General features: G+C 39.9%; 1 protein-coding gene across 14 annotated transcripts in view; it reads right to left on the bottom strand.

Moving 5' to 3' along the window:
• Birc6 (baculoviral IAP repeat containing 6) overlaps window positions 1–19,839 on the bottom strand; it is a 178,184-nt gene that overhangs the window by 9,747 nt on the left and 148,598 nt on the right. For 13 of the 14 annotated variants that reach the window (XM_052186357.1, XM_052186360.1, XM_052186361.1 and 10 more), the window contains 5 exons: window positions 17,287–17,500; window positions 4,339–4,484; window positions 3,259–3,369; window positions 2,630–2,847; window positions 1,471–1,632 (listed from right to left, as the gene is read on the bottom strand). In XM_052186357.1, the coding sequence (XP_052042317.1) occupies window positions 1,471–1,632; window positions 2,630–2,847; window positions 3,259–3,369; window positions 4,339–4,484; window positions 17,287–17,500 (851 nt within the window). Of the gene's footprint in view, window positions 1–1,470; window positions 1,633–2,629; window positions 2,848–3,258; window positions 3,370–4,338; window positions 4,485–7,924; window positions 8,097–17,286; window positions 17,501–19,839 lie in introns of those variants that run through there. The other variant, XR_007978414.1, reaches the window with a different exon arrangement.

Genomic DNA, 19,839 nt, shown 5'->3' with positions numbered 1-19,839 from the left:
TACGTCACTAGTCCTACACAACATGTAGCTTAATGAATTATAGTACTTTTCCAAAACCCAGAAGCTTTTGGTGAAATGTATTTCTTTGTGGCTGTGTGTGGGTATGTGCAGGGGGTCAGGGACAGCTTGAAGAATCAGGTCTCTTCTATCACTATGAGGGTTCAGAGACTCAAACTGAGGTTGTTAGGGTTAATCACAAGGGCTCTTACCCACTGAGTCATCTCACCAACACCACTCGCATGTAGGTGCCCCCCCACCAAGGTCAAAGGGTGTTGGGTCTCCAGAAAACAGAGTTTCAGGCAGTTGTGAGGCTACATGCTGTAGGTCCTCTACAACAGCAGAACAGCACTTAACCACTGAATCATCTCTACAGCCCCAACCGTCATTTTTTCTTTTACAGTTTTCTTTTTAAATGGTGTGTGTATGTATACATGTGTGCAAGTGCTAGAGGTATTAGATCCCCTTGTAGCTGGAGTTCAGAGGTGGTTCTGAGTCCCGTCTAAAGATAGGGACTGGAGGCATATTGCACTACTCATAGTAGAGTATTTACTCTACAAGCAGGAGACCATCCATCTGATCCCAGAATGACAATAATGAGCAATTTTACACTGTATATTTATTTGTGTGGGTGATCCATCAAAGACACTTAAAATACTAAATGCAAAGGATAATGGTGTCTTGTGTCTTTACCCACTCAGCCCTACAGAAGGAACCGCTTAAGCAAAATCGTATTTTATATGTCATTTGGGATTCAGGGTCTATCAAGAAAAGCCAACATGTTTTTTCCAAGAAAAATAAATGGTGCCTCTGTTAAACTTTCTGCAAGAAATCTACAAATCTAGTTTCAATTTTATGATTTATCATTCAATGAGGATGAAATAATAACATCCCATGTCAAACTGGATGAAAATAAAAGTGAAAAGGAAACCAAACCTTGGCCACAGCTTTGATAAAAAGACCATTTTTAGAACTGTGCTATTCTTACCACCAAGAAGCATCTGCTTATGTGTGTGCCTGGTGCCACAGAGGCCAGAGGAGGGCATCTGGAAAGCAGATAGTGCTCCTGAGTACTGAGCCATCTCTCCAGCCCCTATACTGTCTTATCTTCTCGTGGTTTTTAAGCAGTAATACTCAGCATGGAATTTACCACTAGAATGCTATAAAACTACCCAAAATTACATTGATTGGGTAGTTTAATAGCATTCTAGTAGTAAATTCCATGCTGAGTATTACTCCTTTAAAACCAAGCCAGACACTGGTTATGCTGTATTCTGAGAAGGATTGATTCATGGAAGCTGTTGTTTTGCCCTTTTCTTTTCAGTTTCTTCTATTTTCAAGCTGATCTGTCTGTGCATATAGAGGAAGCTAAGAATGAAGAAAAAAAATCTAACCACACCAACTTTTGTTTGAATCACAAACAACCTTCAGATCAGTGTGTGACCTTGAAACAAAAGACAGTAGCCTCCTTACCTTGCCATCATTGTAAAGGTTGGGATTGAAGCGCACGCTATGACCCCCAGTTGTTTCTAGGTTCACAAGAGGAGGTGAGCTAGGATAATCTTGAGGAAAATATACATCAAACTCAAAGCAGCCATTTGCATAAGGGGTGTCCGCTGGCCCAGTTATCAGAACCTGGGATGCATATAAACAGAGATTTGTGAGAGTCTCCTCATGCGCACCTTAAAGAACACTTAGAGAGCTGCATGACTGGGATCAGAAGACACACACACACACACACACACACACACAGAGAGAGGGGGGGGGACTAGAGAAAGGATTCTTACGAGAATTAAGAATGGCATGGCTGCCAGGCAGTGGTGGTATGCAACTTTAATACCAGCACTCAGGAGACAGAGGCAGGCACAGCTCTGAGTTAGAGGGTAGCCTGGTCTAAAATGAATTTTTATTTGTATCAAGAAAGTTTACTTGAATCTCGAACTTCTTTTAAAATGTAAAGAACTTTTGTTTGTGAGAATTTTTCTTCTGAGTCAGTTAACAGATACACCACCACCTACAACAGCTACATGTGGAGGCCACAGATTACAAATGATTTACTCTGGAGGTTCTTGGCTAAAGTTCTTACATGTATACCACAGGGCTCAGAGAAGTCAGCAGAGCAATCTGTTAGCTGTCTGAGGAAGATGGACTAGTTAACCGATGAATTAAATCTTCAAGATAAAGCCATTTTCCCCACTACATATCAAATTAGTTTCCCAAAACAGTTTTCTTAGACTTTAAGGTAAGACACATCACAATGTTAAAACAGAAAAGTACAAGTTATGTTACATTGCTAATACTTTATTCATAAAACTTAGACATTTAAAACCACAGACTGCTGATAAATTTCGAGAAAAAAGCCATTTTCTGATCAGAGTGCAGCACCTAGGATGCTGTTACCCTGTAACTATGCCTCCTCCTGCTCAGCCTAAGTCCTGTGATAGCAGGTTTCGGGCTGTGAGGGAGCAGACACACGAGCAGCCACTCCTCCGTACTGTCCTGACATGCTGTCTCATCTACACACCCTGAACTAACATCACATCACAGCTCCTTTATGGCTGCCCCAAGCGGTCACCAGAATTCATGTTTAAATTTAAAATCTAGGAAGGGTGGGGACAAAGCTGCTTTCTACCTTCATGATGTCAAGTCGCTCCTCATCACAGCGTACAAAGACACTGGAAGACGATGACAGCGGCAGTGAGGTGGAAAGTGTCACTGCTTCCTGAGCCAGGCGGCGGGCTCTGGCAGCACTGTTGGCATCATTGGCATTTTTCACCTGAGACATGTAGTGGTAATTTACTTTAAAACCCAATTTCCCATCGTCATCTTCAGAAACCATTTCAAATGTATCTAAAAGGAGACAGAAGACCAAAGTGGAGAACCAGTAGGCAAACAGCTCTTATGACACCAAAGTCATAAAGAAGTCTCTCATCTCTCTGTCCCCTAAAGGAAAGGCCTCAGGGTGGGGTGTTGCCTAGTGCCCGGGCAGATCCCTAGCTTGCATGGGCTCCTGGGTTCAGTCCTAGCATGCAGAACGATGACAAAAGCAAGCCCTTTCCTGCATGCTCTACAGCCTCCTCTTGTGCCCTCACTTGTGAAAGCACGAGCTGAAATCAGGATGAGAATGCTGTGAGGAGCAGAATCCCAGGGAAGCGTCAGCATCCTAGCTCAACTCTAGAATCCTCTCATTTCCTCCAAACACTTTAACAGCATTGCTAGAAGGGGCCGATAGCCCTGTGGCAAAGAGAAACTTCTACTTACCAAACTGCAGTTTTTTCATGACAGCCACATATTTTTCTTCAAGTGATTTTAATACTGACAGAGGTTTGGGTTTCATAGCCACCTTCTTTGAGTATTCACCTAGTTTTTTTTCTGTAATATTACAAAATAACTAACATAAATATGCATTTTAAATTTCATCAGCATATGTAAATGCTGCTTCACGTGTATATAGTATGTATTTCATCATGTACAGTACATTCTGATCACATTCCATTGCCCTGTCCTCTTCCCACTCGGAGGAATCCCTTCTCCTCAGCCCGTCCCTGTCTGCACTCTCCCTGTCCACTTCTACCAGACTTCCCAGCCATCCTCTTACATCATCCCCTGGGAGGAGACCACAGCCACGTGCACCACACGCGGCAGCCTCATCTTACCGCGCCAACAGAACGGGGCTTTCTAATGCCAGGGCTTCAATGAATATGTATGTTCTTAAGCTACTACATTTAGTTTTTAACATATATAGAAGAAATAACTTCTTTCTTTCTTTCTTTCTTTCTTTCTTTCTTTCTATTTTTTTTTTTTTGAGATGGAATCTCATTATATAGACCTGGCTAACCCAAAACTTGTTACTCACAGAGATCCATCTGCTTTCATGTTCCAAGTACTGCAATTAAAGACATGTGCCACTACACCTAGCCAAGATGAATAGTCTACAACAAGAAATACTTTTATTTTTTAATCTATTTAGGTTTTTGTTTTAAAATTAAGATTTATTTATTGTATATAAGCATCCTGTCGCTGACACACCAGAAGAGAGCATCAGATCCCATTACAGATGGTTGTGAGCCACCATGTAGTTGCTGGAACTGAACACATGACCTTTGGAAGAGCAGCCAGTGCTCTTAACTGCTAAGCCATCTCTCCAGCCCCAAGAAATACTCTTAATTAAAATCTGACAAAGAACAAAACCTATCACATAATGAATTTGTAAATACAAGAACTTCTCTGAAAAATGAGGAAAAAAACCAGACAGTTCTTAATTATTAAATAAAACGTTTCATGTAATGAAAAAAAAATCATATAATTTCATGCAATGAAAAAAAAAAAAACACTACTGGCCTTGCTTTGCTTGTCGCAGATTGGTGGTGGCTGCGTGGACGATCTCAGCGGTCCTCTGGATGTCGGGGACCAGAAGCGTGAGTCCTTCTGGCTCTTGATCAGGTGCATCTGGCTTGACTCCTGCTTTAACATTTTCCCTTTTAGATCTAAATTTTATTTTAAACATGGAAAGAAATGCAAGAAAAATTAAGTTTTAAAATTGAAAATAAAAATATATGAACTCAGCAACAGAAATGAAAACTAACCGAGCATGTGCTACACTTGTCATGTGATGAGAAGGTAGGCTAGTCAGAGTCACTACTGCTCTGGACGCCATAGGTTAACGCCTAAGATAACAAAACTATAGGCAGACTCTTCCTGTCCAGTTAAAAGGCAAAAAAAGGAATATAACATAAATATTAAGCTAAACAACCAAATGCTTGCTATGCCCTTAGACCTACACTTAGAAATACTGAACTATAAGTACCCAGAGGTAAAGGAACCATTTACACTCCTGTGGTAAACTAACAATCTCTTGTCTTATAAAGCCTTGGAATCAAAAGCACATGATAATTTTAAAATACTACTTGTATTTCACTGAGTATGTTGATTTCTGAGAACAAAGGAACTTAGTACTAGAGAGGAAAGAGTAGGCCGCATGAGGGTCGGGTCTCTTAGCAGGCAGCATGTGCACCTGCGGTGCAGCTTTAACAGGAAGGGGCAATACAGACCGCCTCAAAGGATCACTCTATTACTTCATTTCAGAATGTAAAACGACCCAACATTGTACCAAATTATCACAACAGCATAGTGTCACAGCAAGGTTTCAGTGTACAAGACATAGTGTCAGGTCAATGTAAGATTCACTAAAAATCAAAATTAAGCATTTCTTTTACTTCTATTCCAACTCTTGACACTTAATAATTAACTATTGTTTAGATCTTCAAAATAACTTATCCTTGTTAATTCAGTAGAGGTTTCAAAACAAACAACATAGATAAAAACATATGAAATCATTTGAAGGCAAAATCTAAACTGTATGGCATTTACTTTTACATAAATACCTACCAACAAAAAGACTTTTACCATTATATTAAAATATTTCACACAAAGTAGGCATGAAGCCACAGAGAATCTTTGCTTATTGTTTTATTGCTATAGTTTCTCTGTGTAGCTCTGGCTGTCCTGGAACTAACTCTGTAGACCAGGCTGGCCTCAAACTCAAAAGATTCACCTGCCTCTGCCTCCCTAGTGCTGGGATTTAAGTTGTGTACTTTAATATGCCTGGCTGAGAATAAATTTTTAAATTTAGAATGTTGTAGAATGTTAACAATATAATATGCTGTGTACAGACAAAAATGAATCTTATCACAAAGACAAACCTGCTCAAAAGCAATTCCTTTCTTAAGTACAGGGAGAAAGTAAGAAGTAAACTAAGAAGCCACTCCCACAGTGAGCAGAAGCAAATAAATACAGCTCAGAGGCACGTGCTCTCAACTTGGTTCCAATGTGTCAAAACTGCACATGCAACAGTAGCAAACGTGAAAAGGTGCCGTGTGTGTGTGTGTGTGTGTGTGTGTCTCTGGATCACTGTCCTTGCCTTTCCTCACACAAAAGAAGCCAAGGAGGCTCTCGATCTCCTACGCCTGTCTCCTGCTTGCTTCTCTCTCCCCTTCCCTTCCCCCTCTCCCGCAGTCACGGCCAGGCTCTCCTTCTCTCCTCTCTCCTTCTCACTCTGCCTTTCTCTGCCTCTACTACCTTCTTAATCCCCTTCCCCATGCCCTGAATAAACTCTATTCTATACTTAAAAAAAAAAAAAAAGTCAAGGAAAACCAATGGCTACTTTCCCTTGTCACCAAGAAAACAACTTAGCATATGCTGGGACTGTGTACCACTTCCGTATCAATCTCAATGTATGTACATATATATGAACACATCTGTGTTTACCAGTAAGCAGAGGGTTTAAAGCTGAAATATCAGATACTTATACTTCTAGAGTAAACCAAAGACATGGTATCTTGTAATTCTGAAGTAAAATTTAGCCTACAGCTCAACAGTGATACTAGCCATTTCTTTTTCTTTTTTTCAAAGATTTATTTAGTTTATGTATATGAGTACACTGTAGCTGTTTTCAGACATACTAGAAGAGTGCATCCGATCCCATTACAGATGGTTGTGAGCCACCATGTGGTTTCTGGATTTGAACTCAGGACCTCTGAAAGAGCAGTCAGTTCCCTTAACCACTGAGCCATCTCTCCAGCCCAAATATCGGCCATTTCTTAAGAATGATTCCTGAGGAAAAACTCAAATAGGCTGTCAACTGTAGCTGTCTCAAGTTGTAACCAACTCAAATACTAAGGGTCGAGAACAGAAGAAAGGTCCTTTACAGTAACTGCCCTTGATTTACAAGGGCTTTCTCTTTCCAATTTTAAGTGACTATCATCAAGCTTAAATAGTGAACTAAGAAAAAGGATAATGATAGGAAGTGGGAAGTTATCTGAAAAAACATTTGTTTGCAGCTAAAAAGAATGTAGATGGGGCTGGAGAGATGGCTCAGGGGTTAAGAGCACTGACTGCTCTTCCAAAGGTCCTGAGTTCAAATCCCAGCAACCACATGGTGGCTCACAACCATCTGTAATGGGATCTGACTCCCTCTTCTGGAGTGTCTGAAGACAGCTACAGTGTACTTACATATAATAAATAAATAAATCTTAAAAAAAAAAAAAAAAAAGAATGTAGATGATACCTTAAGCCTTCAGCAGCTGAGCTACTGTACTGAGAAAAAGATTTCAGTTTAGTGTATTTCACCAGCTAAGGAGAAAGATATGAAAGTAAAGCACATTTTTTTCCCTCTAGAAATGTATATTCTTTTTGAAAAAAAATTCTTCAATGTGGAATGTGAACTACATCAATGTAATTAAATGCTTTATTTGTTTACCAGCCTGACATGAAGGTTATATTGGGGAAACCACTAATTTTTAATTCCTACTCCTAAGTATAAATACTGATTCTTAATTGCAATTTTCTTTTTTTTTTTCTTTTCTTTTTTTTTTTTTTGAGACAGGGTTTCTCTGTGTAGCCCTGGCTGTCCTCGAACTCAGAAATCTGCCTGTCTCTGCCTCCCAAGTGCTAGGAGATTACAGGCGTACACCACCAGCGCCCGGCTTAATTGCAATTTTTAAAAGAAGATTACTGATAGGCTATTATAAGAGTATTAGCAGGATAGTAAGTTTTATGATTTTTTTAAATAAACTTTAAAAGCAGTTCAAGAATCTAGAAATCGAAGAAAATTTACACCGAGTTCATAAAAACAATTGCTTCACATTGAGGATAATGGTAAATCATCACAAAGGTGTATTTTTGACTCTTACACAGGTTATCAATTACTTTTTACTTGAATACTTGCTTTGTCAAAAACTTATATTAAAAAAAAAAACAACAACCCTCCAAATGCTAATAGGATTTTCAAGTAGAGGAAGGATAAGCAGTACCTGCCTATCAGTGATCGCAGCCACTCACTGTCTGACAGAAGTCCCTTGTCGTTCTATACAAGTTGCAGATTACTGTCAACCCATATGTAGGCCCAGCTCATGAAAAAAGGCCATACCTTAGCTCACATCCTGAAGTCTGTGTGAAAACTATTTGAGTTCAAGGCACCTAGCTTGAAGTAGGTCTCTGAGACTGACAATGGATCCAACATGGTAAGAGCAATCAGCGACGGCCGCTACCATGGCATCCGCTGCTTTGTGCATACGCTGAATCTGGTTGTGATCACTGCCCTGAAGAAATACGAGGAAGCAACTGAAGTTTCTACTATTACAAAAAATTATCTGTATACATTTGCCTCTACACTGTGAATTCCAAGTCAACAGTGAATAAAGTAAGGTTTGGCTCCATGGAGAAAATCTGAACCAGGATGTGAGCCAAATGGGCAGATTTAAAAACAGAAACAAACCAAAACCCAAGCATCTGGGGCCAGTAAGACTGCTTGGTTGGTAAAGGAACTGGCTTGTGCCTGCTAATCTGAGCTGCACAGTGGGCACTCACACTGTGGAAAGAATTTACTCCCTCCAGCAGACCATCCTGACTGCCAGGTTTCCCATGGCACATGCACACCCACAGACAAACACAAAAGAAACCAAAATGTTATATTTATTTTATAAAGGCCCAGACCTCAACATTGTTGTATTAATGGCTTTTACTATTACTACTGCAAAAATTAAGTCAGATTATTACTCTGAATATGCTATCTGAATTATGTGGCTTTGTAATTCAGAAATGGAATACAACTTCAAACAGCTATTTTCTTGATAGTACAAAATGGAAAACTCTATCTAATCTACTGAAGCCCAAAGTTGAAATAGTTGAACTAAGCATTTTAAAAGCACAGCCATAGGAAGAAGCTCCCTGAAAGGGGTAGACTAACTGGAAACTAGCACCGACATTTATCCATGAAACAATTACCGTACTTCTTTTTTTAAGTGTAAAGCCCTCTGCCAACAATTATAGATTAAAGCAAATTAAGATTAAAAGTAAGTAAGGGTTTTTTTTTTTTAATTAAGATGTTTTTTAAAATTTACTTTAGAACTGCTGGCTTCCAATACCTCCAGAAAGCATCAAAGTGATTGGTATAACATGCCCACAGTGAGGCAAGAACCAACGTGAGATGTCCCATGATTAATTTAAAATCTAGCTTTTAAAAATACTTATTTTCAGCTTTACTTAAACTCTCTCTACTTTAAAGTGCCAGGTTAATTTTCAATGATTTAAATGGGTGTGGGGGAGGGGCCAGCTTCCATGCCATGGGAAGAATGAACACACAGGACTGGGAGGCACCTAAGGCACAGGCAGAAGGAGCTAAGTCATAGTCACTTTTAGCTTCAAAATATTAGGTCCTGAAAATCACCAGATACAGTAATGTTACTTGTGTGACTGCCAGATGTGAGGGGCCACAAGGAACACCTCACTAGCTTACCAGGGACAACCCAGCTTAACTGAAAAGAAACCCTAGGGTTGGGGAGTTAGCCTTTGGAAGCAAGAGCTCTGGGTTTAGTCCTCAGCTGCAGTTGGGAGGGCAGGGAGACAGACACCAGCTTCATTGTTTCAGTTGTTATAACACCAACTGAAAAGGCAGCCAGGTAGATAGCTGAGAGTTCCAGGCCAGCCAGGCCTACACAGTGAGTTCTGGGCAGTAAGGGCTACATAGTTGATACCATGCTTAAAGAGAACAAATGAACCTGGTGAAAGCCATTTTAAAAGTGCTGTGTAAAGAAGGGGCTCTGTCAAATGCTTTTTGATTAAGGGAGCAGGACTTTCATGTTGCATGCATAAGAAGCAGAAGCACAAGAAGAGAAAACAGGGCGGTTTACTCTAGAGAAAGCTAACTCAGTAGCAGGGAGGGAATGGAAAGAAAGGCTTTGAATTTGTACAAGGTCAATGTCAATGGAGCTTAAAATAAGAGAATCAGATTTTTTTTCGTTTTCAGAGAGTATGTCAATTGATTTTTTTTTTTTAAAGAAATGGGATACTTCTAACAAAATTTTGTTCGTGTGATGGGTTTCTTTTCACTAGGAAGATCCTGTGAGATTGCTAAGAAACATGGAAATTAAGAATTCTTATTTGAAGATTGCCAAAGAAAAGTTTTACATTCAGAACATCTTATATGGAATGTCACATGTGTTCTGCTCTTATAGCAATTAAGCCTAATTTTGAATAACAGTAAATCTGCCTCTCAAATTTTTGGTAGAAGCCATGAAATCCTGAATGCTGTAGAATATGATTGTTTGGCTATGGGAATGCAATAGTTAATATCTGTAGAGATAAAACAATCTATTTGCTCCTACCTCTGAACAAGTGATGAAAGGTTCTCATTCAAAACAAAGGGATCCAAGACATCTTCACAGTACAGACATTGTATAGGTAACAGAATGAATCTTTACACTAGACAATAATGTTTTCTTTCAAGTGGAAATAATATGTACACAAAAGACCGTCCACTGTACAGTTCTTTTATTAAAGGGACAGGGCATCTTCTTTTTGAGGGGTGGTGATGAAGTGGTAGAATGCATTACTGTGCTGCATATGCTGACTTTGAACCTGCAAACCTCCTAACTCAGCCTTCCAAGTACCTAGGAGAAATGCATCCTATCATCCAACTCTTCTTTTATATATCTTCATTTATTTTATCAGTACTTTGTGTACATGTATGTGGATCATATTTATGCCTGGTGCCCACAGAGGCCAGAGGAGGGTGACAAATTGACCAGAACTGGAGTTATAGATGGCTGTGAAGTACTGTGTGTTGTGCTAGAACTGAATCTTGATGCTCTGCAAGAGCAATAAATGTTCAACTAACTTCCTTCCTTTCTTTCTGTTTTTTTGAGAAAAGAATTTGCGTAGCTCTGGCTGTCCTAGAACTTACCGTGTGGACCAGTGTGGCTTTAAAGTTTGAGATCCATGTGCCACTACCTTCCGAGTGCTGGGGACTACCGGCGTGAGCAGCCACCACCACCTAGTGCAATAAATGTTCTTAACTGGGCTAGCTCTCTAGTCCCAAAATATTAAGTCTTAAAAATATGGTGTGGTATTCTACTAATTTTGACACAACTAAAACTATTGAAATATGCTGGGCATGGTAGCACAATTTGAATCCCAGCACTCGAGAGAAAGAGGCAAGAGCATCTCCTGCCTTGGGTCTACAAAGTTAGTTCAAGACCTTGTCTTAACAAAACAAAGACTATGAATGGTGGTAAGAGGTATTAAATTAATCACAGAGAGAAAGCTCTACTAAAGGAAAGTTTTAGATTAATCACAGAGAAAGAAGGGGGAAGGGAACACACTCCATTAAAGGAAAGTTCTTGATAAAGCCTGAAGTCTTTTTTTTTTTTTTGGATTTAGTTTTTTCCAGACAGGGTTTCTCTGTATAGCCCCGGCTGTCCTGGCTCTCACTCTGTAGACCAGGCTGGCCTCTTACTCAGAAATCTGCCTGCCTCTGCTTCCCAGAGTGCTGGGATTACAGGCGTGCGCCACCACCGCCTGGCAAGAGCCTGAAGTAATTCTTTAGTTTACTAATTCTCCCCATTTAAAATACTAAGCAATAGCATTAGAAACGATTTATTTTCACTTTTTGCGCTTTCAGACTTTTTTTAAAAAAGATTTATTTATATATGTAAGTATACTGTAGCTGTCTTCAGACACTCCACAAGAGGAAGTCAGATCTCATTATGGATGGTTGTGAGTCACCATGTTTTTTGGTTTTGGTTTTGTTTTTATCCGAGACAAGGTTTCTCTGTGTTGTCCTGGCTGTCCTGGAACTCACTCTGTAGACCAGGCTGGCCTCCAACTCAGAAATCCGCCTGCCTCTGCTAGGATTAAAGGTGTGTGCCACCACTGTCCATCCGGCATGAGCCACCATGAGCCACCATGTGGCTGCTGGGATTTGAACTCAGGACCTCTGGAAGAGCAGTCAGTACTCTCAACCATTGAGTCATCTCTCCAATCCCGACTTTCAGACTATTTCCATTTTATTTTCGCTTTCCCCACTTCCATATAATGTCATTTTGATTCCGCACTCCCTCCCCTTTCTCAGCATTTCTTTCCCTTCTCTTAGTCTAGTTGTACAGTTTCTTTTGTGGCGGGGCAGTAGGGCAGTGGTGGGGCACACTTTTAATCCCAGCACTTGGGAGGCAGAGGCAGGTGGATTTCTGAGTTCGAGGCCAGCCTAGTCTATAGAGTGACTTCCAGGACAGCCAGGGCTACACAGAGAAACCCTGTGTGGAAAAACAGAAAACAAGAAACAAAACAAAACCAAAACAACCAAAAAAAACCAAAACCAATTTCTTTTGTGACTGAAACATTCCCTCCCACAAAAAAGCTCCCTAAGCAGGAAGGTGAAAAACAATAGTTCAGGAAGTCCCTAGCAGATTTTCTAGGCCTCTTGAGAAAAGCTGAGCTGTAAAGAAAACTCAGACAACCAAGCTTCAAGACTCTGAGGCCAGACCAGCTAACCTGAAGAGTTTTAGACCTGAGGCACCTGGAAAGGACAATATCCAACACATTGAGTGGCCCGCAGGTAGTATGTGCCAGGGTTTCTAGCTTTTATGAGCTATCACCCATGCTGGGGTAGGCTTTGGTGATACAGCTGTCTTTGAGTCATTTTTGCTCCTGTAAGTAACCCTTTACCCGTATTCCTGTAAGTAACCCCAATGAAAATCACAGCTCAGGGAAGGAGAGATGGCTCAGAGGTTAAGAGAACAGCTGCTCCTCCAAAGGAGACCTGGGTTTAATTCCCAGCATCCACATGGCAGCTCACACTGTCGGTAACTCCAGTTCCACAGGATCTGGCATGCTCATGCAGGCAGAACACCAATGTGCATTTAAAAAAAAATTAAACTCATGGTTTACCAAGTTGCACTTTGGTAGCATCTGTAGTTTGGTCTGCTATGGGCTCCCTATCTGGGGTGAATAGATGTATATGCTACATTTCCCCAGGGAAAGTTTTGTCACATAACAGACAGGTCTCTTGTTTCACAACTTAGACCCACTTTATATACAAATAAACACTAAAGTCCACATGAAGGAAATCATAAAGGCTTTCTTTCTTAGTCTGCATATTAACCTTTACAATTCCATCTATTTTCCTGCAAACTTCACAGCTTTGCGTTACTTTAGAGCTGAATTGAATTTCATTGTATACACACACACACACACTCTATAATTTCATTATCCAATAACTTAGCTGGTTCAACTTTCCAGATATTATGAATAATGCAGCAACATACATATAAGTGCAACCACCTCTGTAGGAGGCTAGAGAGCCCCTGGACTTGGTTCCCAGAACCCACATGACAGTTAAAAGCCATCTATTAACTGCAGTTTCAGGGATGGAACACCATCTTCTGACATCTTGCAGACACTATACATATGAGGTGAAGAACACTCAAGACACATAAAATAAAAATAAATAAATCTGTTCAAAAAAATTATGAACTCTTCCTTGAGAATATGGGTTAACATATTTATAGAAAAAATAAGCTATTTTATTCAGATTAGTTTTTTTTTTGTTTTGTTTTGTTTTTTCGAGACAGGGTTTCTCTGTATAGCCCTGGCTGTCCTGTAACTCACTCTGTAGAGCAGGCTGGCCTTGAACTCAGAAATCCACCTGCCTCTGCCTCCCAGAGTGCTGAGATTACAGGCGTGCGCCACTACAGCCCGGCTCAGATTAGTTTATTTTAATACTAATTTTCCACTTACAGCAAATAACATTGTTTCTGACATGGTATTTTCTCTTTAAATAAAATGTGACAATTTTCTAAAAATGCTGCTGGATTATGACAAATTTTAAGTAAATAATAGCATGGATGTTTAAGACTCAAACTCTTCTTCACTTATCAAAAGCTTATAGTCTTGACAAAGAACTTCCACAAAGAAATGTATCTTCAGTTTTCATAATGAAAATTGTCTGACTGATCTCACTAGTCACTAAAACCCATTCTCATATGAACGTACTTTGACATCTAGGTATATTCCAAAATAATATTAACAGAGAGCTTCAGAAAATAAGATTTGTCTTTTTTTAAAAACTCATTAGCTGTTGCACAAGTTAATACACTTACCACCTTAATTTGAATGCACATTCCCAAGTTTTCATCCCTGCCTCCTGTACACTCAGGCCATGACACAGTATCACAAATGACTGGGCCTTACCAGGCCTAGAGTTTTCTGACAAAGCAGCAGGGTCCCTTTCATAGATTGTCTACCTGAGATCACTAGTTTGAATAAATTTGTACAGACATTTATTCAAAATGCCTGGCTACTATGTCCTCCACTTATTTATCAGCCCCTTGGGAAAAGATCCCAATTTTCTTGTTAGCCAGTCATAAATCTTCAGTAAAATCTCTAGAATAGAGCAGTATTGTCTTTTTGAGGACAGATATCACATCTCTTACAGCAATCATCTTAATGTCCTAATGCACAAATTAGACAGATGTCAATGACTTGCCTTTCTAGGTCTTTATAAAAGGTTTAAACCTCAGAATTGCCCTCATTCTCTGACTAACTATTGGTATTCAAATAGGCTCTCAATTAGGTTATTCCAACCAGCCAAGTGGAAGCTCCTCAGCTTTTCTCATTCCCCAATTGAAAAATAAAAATTCTAAGTATCACATGCAAAATATACAGCTTCAATGAAGATCATTATGTGCAACAATTACTTTCAGAGCAGAGATCCTCAGAACGTGACAATTTCTTTTAAGATGACCAAAGTCTTTTTTGTATATGCTTGGTACAAAGAAAAAAACAAAACACAAATTTTGACAAAAGAAAGGCAGGCAGTTTCTTGGCAGACTAAAGAAGAACAGATTTTACCCTGTGTGAAATTAAAAGTGAACTTTGTGGTCAATCTCGAATGGGATGTAGGGATGGAACCACACTTAGCCTTGACTGCCCTTTCTAACCAGATACCCTTCCCCACCACAGAAACTGCTGGGATCTCAACCTGGTATTGTTTGCACAACTTAACACAAACAGCCCAGTAAAGGAGAGTTCCTAAAACCAGTCACAGCATTGGTCTGTGTAGAGATAACAAATGGAACAAGCTCTGTGAACAGTGACTGTGGTATCACATGTGTGCTTTGTTATTAAATGAGTCTTAGATCTGACGGAGACAGCATTTTCTAGCTGAGTCACTTTTCCAGATAATTAACTGAAAAGAAAAGCAGTTATTATGTATCTGAAATTAATGTTTCCTAATGAAATCATACATTTTACAAAAAAGTCAAGAATTCATTCAAATAATTATATAACACTCGTATGAGGATTAAGAAAAGCAAAACTAAACAAAGGTATACCTAATTACCATTCACTGCATAAAACTTATTCCTAAATATCTTAGAATTCTTTATCATAGATCTTTTACAGGACCCACTAGGGTTATTACAGAATAAGGTTAAACACAGTTTAAAGAAAGATACTTTTTAAATAGTATCTTAAAGAGGTCAACCTGCCTCTGCCTTCTAGAGTGTTGGAAATAAAAGCATATAGTACCACCACAACAAATATAAAATAAGGTATAGAAACCCAAGGCAGCTTGTTTGTATGAACAAGTTTGGTATTAACAGAGATAAGTCAAGAACTATGTGTTCAGAGTACAGAAATAAGAGACGCTAAGTACAGTGCAGGGGACGAGATGCTGAGTTAAAGGCACTACTTCAACTGGACAATTTAATGTTTTGGTTCAATGGTGGCAACACACTATTTTAAGAGAACTACACTGTCTTCCTAGACCCCAGCCAAGGACTGGAAATAGAGGGGAGGGCAAAGAGAGCAGAGCAGAGGGGAGAGCAGAGCAGAGCAGAGGGGAGAGCAGAGCAGAGCAGAGGGGAGAGCAGAGCAGAGGGGAGAGCAGAGCAGAGGGGAGAGCAGAGCAGAGGGGAGAGCAGAGCAGAGGGGAGAGCAGAGCAGAGCAGAGGGGAGAGCAGAGCAGAGCAGAGCAGAGGGGAGAGCAGAGGGAAAGGGAGGGGAGGGAAGGGGAGGGGAAGGGAGGGGAGGGGAGGAGGAGGGGGGAAGGGAGGAGGAGGGGAGGGGAGCGAGCAGGACAGACAGAACAGAGAAAAGAACAGTGCAGAGCAGAACAAAATGTAACCAACACAACATTATTTTCTTTTATATAACAGAAAATTATCAGCAAAGATGGACCATAACAACTTCCTTTCCAAAAGACAAGAGCATCATGAATCTTCATCTTTAATAACAACAACAATAACAGAAACAAAAGTCTCTCTGTTGCCCAAGGTGACTGGTTTGCTTCAAGTCCTCTTTGTACTTTGGCCTCACAAGTAGCAATACACACTTCATCACTCCTGATTGGATCTATAGCTCTTTGAATCTGCGCTAGCAGACAGCACATTGAGCCAACACAGGGATATTTAAAAAGTTCTTAAACTATTCATTTGACAACTCAGTGGCATTATTTAAACTGGTTAACATCTAAATTGTAGACTCTTGCAAACAACTGAGTACAAAGGAAATATAGTACCTGAATAAATATTATTTTATAACCACAACCAGGCAATCTGTAAGGAGAATTGACTCCATAAAAAGGAAAGAAAGGTTTTCTAGATTATACAGTTTTCAAAACAGAACTTATTATCTCCAAGTTTAAACTCTGACCAAAAATGAATTAAAAATAATTCTGCTACATAAGAAATTAGCTTAACTGTAACAACAAATCATGATTGATTTTCTGACCTGTAAGAAAAGTTTTGGCATAAATTATGTAAACCATGTATCTAAATGACAAAAGTAATATATACATACATATTGGACACTAAAATTTTACCTGTACAGGTTTATATAACCTTCAAAACTGTATTGCAAAATAAAATCCAGCATCTTTAATATGGAATTAGAAATAAGAATAGTGCCACTAGAATGTATTTCTTGGGGGCTGGAGAGATGGCTCAGCAGGTAAGAGTACTGACTACTCTTCCGAAGGTCCTGAGTTGAAATCCCAGCAACCACATGGTGGCTGACAACCATCCGTAATGAGATCTGATGCCCTTTTCTGGTGTGTCTAAAGACAGCTACAGTGTACTTACATATAATAAATAAATCTAAAAAAAAAAAAAAAAAAAGAGTGTATTTATTGGCACTTAAAGGTGTCTCTGACATATCAGTGCTGAGGGAAATTAACATTCTTTGGATAATGGATATACTATGCTGCATTTAGTAATACTCGCTACCTATACCTATAACATCACCCAAGGGGATGTCTAATAAGCATGGTGACAAAGGTACGTAGGTATAAGATGCAAAGGATAGAATTCCTTTATGTTGATATACTGCCTGTGTGTACTAGTGTGTTTGATTAAATAGTATGTGTCAATGAAGAAGAAAAGCTAAAAACTATCAACAGAACTATTTTTAAACTGTTTAATGGTAAGGTCAAGAGGAACAAACACGGTGCTGTACCTTAGACGGTTGGTGTAGGTATCGACGCAGGTCTTCATTTTGGCTAATAATGTACCAACAGAAGTCTGGCATTCCGCCTGTTCTTCTTCCTCTTCTTCACCATTCTCTGTTGAAAGAGGCAACAGCAGCGGCACCATAGATGTACAAGAAGCAATGGCGCGGAGCAACTCTAGCAGAGCCCGATAGAGTGGCACGTGTCTCGCCATGTCCAGAACTCCATGAGAAAAGGAGAAAGCATAAGTAAGAACACACGCCACACAAACAGCAGCGACAGTACGGCCGACCTGATGGTGGGCGCTGAGCCCTGTTATGACGTACCATTTAGGGGAACCAGGAAGACGCAGAGTAGGGGAGCAGGTATGGTTCTAATTACTAGCTTGTTATTTTATATACAAAACAAGAAAGTAGCCCACTATGGCACTATAGCAGAGGACAATTTAAGTTGAAACAATGAAGTAATCTCATAGTATGTATATATAACAATCACAAGACTACAACTTATTAAAAGTTTTTTCAACAAATGAACATTCTAGTTAGCATTACACACACACACACACACACACACACACACACACATTTTTTTTTTTTAGTTTTTTTCAAGACAGGGTTTCTCTGTGTAGCCCTGGCTGTCCTGGAACTCACTCTGTAGACGAGGCTGGCCTCGAACTCAGAGATCCGCCTGCCTCTGCCTCCCAGAGTGCTGGGATTACAGGTGTGAGCCACCACCGCCCGGAAAAATATATTTTTAATTACTATCTACAAGTCAAATAATTTTCTTAAAACAGAAAGTTCTAAAAAAAAAAATAGATTTCTATTAGTTGTTACATTTAGTGGCCCATTCCATTTGCATCATATGAGGTAACTTTTTTCTAACACCAATTACTGAATAGCCATTCTTCAAGCATTTTGAGAAAAGTGAAGCTAGTTAACCTGAGAACAGCAGTGATAAAAACAAATAGTTCTGCCGGGCGGTGGTGGGGCACGCCTGTAATCCCAGCACTTGGGAGGCAGAGGCAGGCGGATTTCTAAGTTTGAGGCCAGCCTGGTCTACAGAGTGAGTTCCAGGACAGCCAGGGCTACACAGAGAAACCCTGTCTCAAAAAAACCACCACCACCAATAACAACAAAAAGTTCCTAACCTCATGATCTACATGAAGACAAATCATTCATATTTTGAGACACTGGTAAGTATTCTAACTTTTATTCAGAAAATTAAAACACAATATAGAACCAAGAGAATAGAAAGTCGATGGGGAACTGTTCTGTGTCTACACAGGGCATGGACATGGGAGGATGAGGCATCATCATCTAGATTCCTAGTCTTTCTAGGGCAATTACTGTAGGGGAAAAGGGACTGGATTATGTCAGTTCTGATGGGGTGATGCTCAATTCTGATGGATAATTTCCAGATCAGGGCTACTTGAGATGACTCAGTGGGTACAGGTAATACAAGCCTGAGTTTGATATGCAAAACTAGTACAAATGTGAAGGAAAGAATCTACTTCATAAAGCTACCCTCTGACCTCCATACACATACTATGGTATAAATATATACAGGGAGAGGGAGGGAAAGGGGAACATAAATAAAATTATAAAATTCATGGGCAGTGAGGTGTGAGGCATATACCAGCCCTGCAGATGAAGACAGGAGGACTGAACCTTTCAAGTCATCCTCAAGCCACAGGGGAGCTCAAGGTCAGCTAGGGAGTGCAGGAGACACTGTTGTTTACAGCAGGGGAAAGAGCCATCATTTTACACCCTACAGTGAGGACAAGTAAAAAAGGTTGATTGCCACTCCGCTTATCTGAAAATGTGTCCTCTATTCCAAACATGTGTGCAATGTCCCCTGTCTTTGAAAACTGAGTCTTTATTTGAAAAGCAGAATTAACAGTGGATGTGAATACTGGGGATGAAAGGCTTCTACAGGAATGGGAGTGGTAGATTGAGAAGAGAAAGGAATGTATAGTGAGTTTATAAAAACTAATGATGTATGAGAAAACCTTATGGAAACAACACGACTTTGTAAGCTAATTTAAAAAATACAACAACGAGTTTAAAAGAGAGAAGTTTGAACATAGTACCCTACATGGGTGAACACCCATGAACACATAAATTATTAAATGAAAACCCAGTGCCAGGCTTATAATACATCTTTACAAGTTACTGGTTAGAGAGCCCCCAGAGCCCCCAAAACAACAAAGGCTATTTTCTTGGTTGACCACCATAGCTAGTGCTGAAGACACAACAAAATTTAGTTGTATGACATAGAGAAATCAATACGTAACTGGGCTGAAAATTTCCTCCCAGGTGGCTAGCTTTCAGAGTGCCAAAAGGCACGATGATGTTTATTGGGGAAGAAAAGCAGTAGACTCTGACCTTCCAGAGAAGACATGCCTTTGGGTAAAATACTGGAATAATGGTTATGGGAATAACCAACTAGCTTTTAATTGGACTGGAGGACTGCTCCACAGGAGAACTTGTGGTGGGAGCTGTAAAGTTAGTCAAAATCTAGGAATGCCCCTGGGGGTTAAAGGTGACCTGCTACTGTTATTT

The sequence above is a fragment of the Apodemus sylvaticus genome, chromosome 6 (genome assembly GCF_947179515.1).
Source record: "Apodemus sylvaticus chromosome 6, mApoSyl1.1, whole genome shotgun sequence".
Taxonomy (NCBI): Eukaryota; Metazoa; Chordata; class Mammalia; order Rodentia; family Muridae; genus Apodemus; species Apodemus sylvaticus.
This window is presented reverse-complemented; position numbering and strand designations above follow the sequence as displayed.